The sequence below is a fragment of the Anoplolepis gracilipes genome, chromosome 4, assembly GCF_047496725.1.
Source record: "Anoplolepis gracilipes chromosome 4, ASM4749672v1, whole genome shotgun sequence".
NCBI lineage: Eukaryota > Metazoa > Arthropoda > Insecta > Hymenoptera > Formicidae > Anoplolepis > Anoplolepis gracilipes.
In genome coordinates this window covers 16,479,423-16,487,386 of record NC_132973.1, presented here as the reverse complement: position 1 = coordinate 16,487,386, position 7,964 = coordinate 16,479,423, and the positions used below count along the sequence as shown (strand labels likewise).

The 7,964-nt window shown below is 51.0% G+C and overlaps 1 protein-coding gene across 1 annotated transcript; it reads right to left on the bottom strand.

Annotated features, from left to right (window-relative positions):
* Positions 1–6,224: 6,224 nt before the first annotated feature.
* Positions 6,225–7,733, bottom strand: LOC140664425 (uncharacterized). The gene has a single exon (XM_072889507.1). It carries the CDS (start codon positions 7,611–7,613, stop codon positions 6,225–6,227), a length of 1,389 nt encoding a protein of 462 aa, XP_072745608.1. The 5' UTR covers positions 7,614–7,733.
* Positions 7,734–7,964: the final 231 nt, after the last annotated feature.

Below are 7,964 nucleotides of genomic sequence, written 5' to 3'. Positions count from 1 at the left end.
GTTAAGGATAGGGGGCAGGCCTTTCCACCCATTCTATGCCTCTCGTCACCGCCCTTTGCGATGCACAGGAGGCATCGTGGTGTGGACTCGCATGATGCGGCTTTGTGTCCCGACTGACCGCATCTGTAACATATGTCACTGCGGTCCTCCGGGGCAGTGCATTTAGCTTTTACATGGCCAAATGCCATGCATCGGTGGCACTGGAGTGGTCGAGATTCCAGCGCCACCACCCTGGCCATTGTCCATCCCACTCTTATCTTCCCTGCCTTGGTCAGCTTCTGGGCCGCTGCCTTCGGGCATTTGACCCATATCATCCACAGGCCTTCTGGTGCTTTCCTCATTAGGCCCGTTTTAACTTCTCTTTCGGGAACTCCTCCTTCCTCTGCCACCACCTTCGCTACTTTATTCATGGTGGCCGCGTCGTCCAGACCAATGATCCGCAATTCCGACATCGCCACTGGTCTAGCAATGCGTACCTCCGGCCTGTTCTTCATGATCTCGGCCATTTTCTTCGCTAGAAGGTCCGCTTTGGCGGCGCTGTTCTCTCCGGGGATCTCTATGACCAGACCCCCTGTGGCGGCCCTTTTGGGCCGCACATGATCTACACCACATTCCTTTAGATTTATTTTGGTGCATATCTCCTCCATAGCTTTTGCTAGTGAGATGACTTTTATCCCTTCCTTTTGCGGAAATACATTAAGCGTAATCGCTGCAGTTTTCTTCCTTTTAATTATTGCCCCTTTTTTGGGTATAACCTTCTTCCCGCCCGGGCTGAGCCCACCACTTTTTGGGGTGGATGAGGCCCCGGTTGGGGGGAGAGAGCCACCCTTTTTGGGGGTTTCCTCCTTCTCCTCTCTTTCTTTCCCTCTCTTTTTCCTGTTCACATTCTCCCAATTGCCTTGTGTAGACCGTGTACTTTGGGGGGGGAGTGGGATGTTCTGTGCTTGGATTGCTTGATTCACTGTGCCTATTTTATCCCTTTTTCTGTTTTTGTTTTTGTTTCCTCCCTTTGCTTGCGTCTCAGGGTTTTTTGTGACATCCGCTTTGGGATTCTCTGCTTTATGCTTCTTCCCCTTACCCTCTTGGGTTTTGTATGTGGTCACTTCATTGTGGCCAGTACTGCTCGTATTAAGCTGTTCCGTCTTTTTTTGCAAAAGTCTAAATTTGTGAGCCTCTTCCTTGGGCAATCTATCCTCTACACCTCTAGACGGGCCGATATCATATCTCCCGTCTGTCGAAGGATGTCTTTTGTCCATTTGTCCCGAGTATTCTCTAGGTCCGCAAGCAGTGTGAGAGCTTGCTTACTTTCTTCCTTAAGGGGGGGTCCGTCCTCTTCCTGTTCTTTCCGAAAACAAATATATCCGTTTCGGGCAGGCGGTTAGATGTTTGTGCGTGTTGTTGGTGTTTCAACTTCCACAGGTCTTCCTTGATTTTCCCTAGTTCCTGTTCCAGGGAGTTTATTTTGTCTTGGAGGGTTTGGTTTTTCTTTTCTAGAGTCCTTTTGTCTTTTTCTAGGGCTCTATTCTCCTCCGTGGCAGATAGACTTCCTAGCTGTTGTGCAGCTTGTTTCATATTATCCGCCGTGGTTTTTAGGATGCCTGCGAGCTTTCCTTTCAAACTCTTGGAGACTTTTGCAACCAACAGGCAGGATTCGGCACAGTCTTCCGCCAATTTTAGGTTGGCAATTCGTCTTACTTTCTTCGCTTTACTCGGGTCACGGGATACCTCCTCTTCCAAACTTGCGTATAGAGCATTTCTTGTAATTATCTTAGACCTCTCTTGTTCTATACACATCTGCTCGAAGGCATCTAAAGCAGCCTTTTCTTCTTCTTCAGCCAACTCTCTTTTGGCTTTGGCTTTTCCCACATGTTCACCTGTTGTGGGAGGTCTGCCTTGTTTTTTCTGCTGCTCTTTTACATTCCGCGCACCTTTGCAAACTTCTACGTAGGTTGGATTATTGTTGTCCGAGATTACTTCCGTGTCTGTGTCCTCGTCTGACTCAATCACTTTTTCCTTGCTCTCGGCAATCCGTTTTTTACGCGTGTTTCCAGCCTCTTCCTCAGTGTCCGAGGACACTACGGACCGTTGGGCTCTGATCTTCCTTTTCTTCTTTCGCTTGTCCCGAGTGTTCGGAGCTGAAGGGTTAGAAGAGGTTTCAAACGAGGGGATGTTGGGGGTAGGGAGAAAATCTTCCATGGTAACCTCCCTCTTTTTAAAGGAGGCAGGACCTGTTCGGTCTCCCAACATTACTCTGCAATTGAGAGTTCTAACCGCGATTATTTGCGGCTTTGAGGTGCCTTCCATGTTTTTTGGAACCTTAACCTCACCCTCTTCGTCTATTGCTCCGCCCATGTCCTCTACAGCTTGAGATTTCTCAAGTGCCTTCTCTTCAGAGATTTGCGACACATAGTCGCAGATGTTCAAATCTGTTTTGTGGGAAATTGTGCTACTCATTTTTTTTAGTATTTCCCACTCCCCGCTGCGGCTCCGCCACCCAGGGTGTACCCTCTCCCGCCGCAAAGTGTCCCGAAACATGACCGGCAACACTCTACGACGGGGCCCCAAGTTCCCCCGGGGGGGTGGCATACGACACGGGCCGGGGGATGGGCATCCCCGGCACTGGTCCCCAGCCCCCTACTGACCCATGGAGGTTTTTACTCCTCCATGGGCTTTCAGGGGTTCCCGGCCTCCGACCTCCGGGATACCGCAGCAGGTGGTGCCAACCGGGGGGCTCCATGGACGGTTAAGACTGGGTCGCCGCTCCCCGGCCCAGTTTTACCCGCTATGGCAGCCAGCGTACCGTGTTACACCCTCTCCGAGATAATCCTCGGAGAGGGCACCGGCGGAGCACGGCTTCGGAAGAGGAAACGGTCGCGATGCACCGCCGGTGGCACCCATTTTCGCTGCCAGACCCAAACCTCGGAATAAGTCCGAGCGGCCCTGGCAGCTGGACCGACCCGGAGTCGCCGGGCTGTGCCCGTTTACGACCCGCGCCGGCCCCTCCGCCATCCCGACCCCGACCTCGGAATAAGTCCGAGCGACTCGGGACGGCCCAGCCCGATAGGCCTGGGAGTTCCGGAACCATACCGGCCCGTCCGGCCCGATGGGCCCGGGAGTTCCGGGACACCATCGGCCCACACGGCTCCCCCTCGCGACCGCGCACTTGAGGGCAAACCACCCCCAAGCCGCTTGTCCACGAGGAAGGAACCTCCCCCACCGTGGGACACCGGTCGAAGCCGGCACCCACATCCCCCCCGAGGGACGCTGCGTGGCAGGAGCACTCACACGCACAGCACCCTCATGGGGCCGGGAGCACCCAGCCGTGTCGCGGGCGGGGAGCAGACCTCCCCCAACGGTGCCGCGCCACCGGGCAATTGAAGTCGGGGCTGCCTACCCCTACCAGCGATTGGGATGACACTTTAAACCACCCCAGAGGGTGGGTGTCATCCCTGAGGGAGTCGCTGGGTCTCCTCTTGTACCCTTGGAAAGGATACTCGCGCTACTGCGATACTGCGCTCTTAGTTCCCCTTCCACCCCGGAGGTTCACCCAACTTGGCCGAAGCCTTGCGGGTGTTCCATGGGGTTTCAGGGTTAAGTCTCCTCACCACGACAAGGTGGCGCACGACGAGGAGGTGCACCCCCTGTGGAACAAAGGGCCGATAGATGGCCCCATAGTGGTCCGGCCGCGTACACGGTGGTGCAGGCCGTGCCGTTTGGCCAGACCGGGGCGATATCCCCTTTCGGCCCTAAACTCGCCCGGACCAGCCACCTCTTTGGCATCCCCCGGGTGACACCCCTGGCTCACGCCCTTGCCTCCGGTGTCCACCCTCGGACGATAGCCATTCGCATGCGTCTTTCGGTTATTATAGTGGCTAAGACGAATCACCACTAGGCGGACTCCTGTATTGGCGGTCCGGCCGCACTTCATGGGTCCCCACCTTGACAAGAACCTTCCACAGGGCCCTGGTTTCGCAGAACCCCTCCTGGGTTCCACTACTAACAGGTTCCCGCTTCCAGTCTTCGATCCAGCAGAGCCCTTTCCCTTGGACAAGTTCCCAGGAAAAGAGTCGAGACACGTACTAGCCCCAACGGCAGTTGGCCCGGAGGGGTCTTCAGTGCAACGACGCCCCAATCAGCGCGAACCGGTTTCCCCCGGTCAGGCACCAGCCATTTCACAGGATGTTATCGCATTGTCGATCAACATCCTGCCCCGAACGCCTCCGTGTTTTGTACAGGGAGTAGGCGCACCCCTGCTCGAACCGTGTGTAGCATCGGGACGGTAATGTCGTTCAACCCACATCGGGCTTCCTCACCCGTGTCCCCGCTTCCGCGTTTTTATACGAGGGGGAAGGCGGACCCCTGTGCGTACCGTGTATAGCATCGGGACTCTTGTCCGTCAACTCACATCGGGCGTCCTGTTAACCGTGTCAGGGGAAGCGACCCCTGAGTACCTTGTCAGTTATTTCCACGTGGAACCAACTGCTAAGGTTCTACCCGCACCCACATTGTAGAGTGAAGAACTACCTTATACCTATAGGCAGGGTGCCATCGCATGCTGATAGACACCCTGCACCGGGCGCCTCCGTGTTTTGTACAGGGGGTAGGCGCACCACTGTTCGAGCCGTATGTAGCATCGGGACGGTAATGTCCTTCAACCCACATCGGGCTTCCTAACCCGTGTCCCCGCCTCCGCGTTTTTATACGAGGGGGAAGGCGGACCCCTGTGCGTACCGTGTATAGCATCGGGACTGCGGTCCTTCAGCCTACATCGGGCGTCCTGTTAACCGATCCGTCTTTCGAGATTCCTATACAGAGGAAAGAGGACCCCTGTTGCGGTATTTGGTGACTTTGGGACTCGAATCCAGCCGAAAATCCCTCCATCACCCACCACCAAAACCCGAATCAGGGGTGAGCGACCCCCTGATGCTTCGCCCTGCTGTCAAGCCAACAGGTCGAGGTCCTACCCAACCCTGCATCGTAGGGTGGCGATCTACCCTACAACGACCAAAGCGATGCCGGCGAAACCCGCCGCCCCCGAAGAGCCGGCGGATCCCCCGACACCGAGATGGCCCGGAAGCCCCGACCGTCCCAGGAGGCTCGTCGGCACCCGTAGGTCCGCCTCCCCCCAAGAAGCCGTGCGCCGAACGCTCGCTTCCCGTCTTATTGGGATTTGCGACGCGTAAGCCTCACTTTAGGATCGACACCCGGGAAGCCCGATCAGCCTCGGTTGCCTCTCCATCCGATCGGCTCTTCTGAAGAGGACTCCTCCGGAAGGGAGGACGCTCTTCAGGCGGGCACGCTAAGGCCCTCGCGTAGTGTCTTCGTTACTCCTCAACCCCCGCCCAGCCACGCTCCGGCTTAAGGGCTTTCGCCCCCGGCGTACTATGTGGCATTCATCATCATTTCCGCCGCGACCGTCGCGCCTGTAGCAGGAACCGATTCGTACGCGTCCGACACCCAGGTATGCATGCCGGTGCTATGCATCCTGCCCGAGCCGGGGTCCAAGAGAAAATCCGGCTAAAGGTGCGCTCTTAGCTATCCCTCCACTCCGGTTTCCCGGGGCTTCGGGACAGAGCCTCCCTACCACGTAAAGGTGGCGCACCATCGAGGAGGGGAGGATTGAGGCCTACCTCAACCCTTTTTAACCCTGTCCAATCTTTTTAACTATAAGTGTGCATTCCCCTTGAGGTATGCTCTGCTAAATAATTTTTCTCTATTTTTCTAATTTTTTTTTTTTTTTTTTTTTTTATGTTAATTAAGAAAACGCAAAATTTATAATTGATAAAGCGATTTTTAGTATGATTTAGTATTGACATACTAATCTAATGGTTTTAAAAGTATTATTGTTACGTCCGCATAATTTTTTTATTTTTTTTTTTATTGGATTTTTGCGATTCTGATATTATAGTGACATATATTTCTATATATTTTAATAGTAAAATTTTTCAACTATTATTTAGCGAGTCAAATGGTAAAGTAGTCTGATGGTTGTAATTATATTCTTTACTGATAAGGGTCAGTATTTTTTTTTTGTTAACAATATGTAGGCAAGTTTTATCCAATTTAATAGCTATATAATATTTTGCTCGATTAAATATTTTATTAAGCTGAATTTGAGATATATATGTATATCTCATACTTTGTGTTCATATTTCTAGCGGTACGTTTATATTTTGAAAAATTCAATTTTAAATTTTGGCGGGACGTCACATCCCCCCCCTTATTTAAGAACAAATTCCCGATGTTATCGAAGGGATTTGTTCGATATCATTCAATCGCTCTCGAAGGTCAGTGTAAACAATGGGCATAGGGGTGGTTGTATTTACCGCTGTTGCATTAACGATAGTTGACTCGATTTTGGGTGCTGTCGGTGTTACTGGTGAGGGACTCATTGGCTCCAGGGAAGATTGATCTTCTTCTGGCTCTATTCTTCGTTGATTCACGGGTCCTCGTGCTAAGTGAAGTAGGAGATGTGTGAGAGAACTCCATACGGCGCCTAGCAGGTGCAGACTGCATCCGTACACGGTGTGAAGGGCGTATCCATGGATTGCTGTATCAATAGTTAATTTAATGAGTTGTATAATTAGGAATACTTCTAGAATTCCGGCCGTTGCTGATCCGAAGGTTACAAATTCACCCCGAATTCTTGAGACGGTATTCGAAGCTATTTTCTGGAGTGATTCCTCATCTAGCAGACTGTATATAGAGACTTCTCCAAGTATGACAACTTGTCCTGTCATCCCACGGGCTATGAAATTTAGAAGTGCTGGTTTCTCTGCAGGAAACATAATATGATCTCGTAACTTTTCTATATCTTTTTCCGTATATATTCCACTAATGGCTAATGGACCTGGGGTGAGGTATTTCCAACTCAAAGAGGTCATCGGACGTAATCGTTGTGAAGGTAATTGTATGACTTGTGGATCAAGGATGAGCTGGATCCATGTATCATCTATGCGGTAGAGTGTTGGTAGTTCAAAGCTACATTCCTTCTGAGTTCCGAATTTGGTGAATATCCTTGATTTTGGCGTTAGAAATAGTGAAGCGTTCCTTACTGTTACAGGGAGCTCGGCATAACATTCTTTTGTTCTCCAAATTATGGCGTTAACGGGAATACATTTTATTACATGAATTGCTTCTCCTGCAGTGACAGCCATGTATCCTGGTCCTTTCATTAACCGATAGGCGAATTCGTCAGGCTGTAAAGTGGCAAATGATAAGGTGTTAGTTATTACATCTTTTTCCAGCTCGCATTTCTGTTGAATGACATTGTGGTAAAGAGATGTCATTTGATGTCGTATGTGTTTTTCTACATATACAAACTTCGAGTTCATATATGCAAAAATATCAAGATTATCAATTGGGATTGTTCCTCTTTCGGCGAAGACGTCTCCCTTTTTAGTTTCCAGTATAAAGAGTTTGGGATGCTCTGTACGAAGAAGCGTATCCGCACAGTGGCTGTCCCGTGTTCTTGTCAGAGCGAAGGTTATGTCTTGTGTTGTCAGGCTGTATACAATAGGTGATTTTCCTTCACTGTTATCGTCCGTGGTTTTGATAGCAGGTCCTTCATATAGAACGTCGTATTGATGAAAGTTACATGAAGAGGTAGGCATCGGTTCCCAATAGGTATATCCATCCTCTCAATCGATGCAAAATCCTTCACAAATGGTTCCTGATTTTAGCATTATTTTTCCAGTATTTAGTTTCATGGGGACATAGACTGATTTCAAGGATATTCTGGCGACAGCTTGCACGACAACGTCGTCCCATGTTCCATAGTGGTCGGAATACTGGGTGGCTTTGCATTTTCCATCGTTGCCTACGCTTCCAGCCATGGTGATGCTGTAGGAGGCGGTTTGGTTGACTTGAATGCCGTCGATTAAAACTCTTGCTCCTAGTGAAAAAGTACCATCACGAAACATTTGTTTGCACTGTGAGTGTCCGGTTTCATGTATATAGTCAGC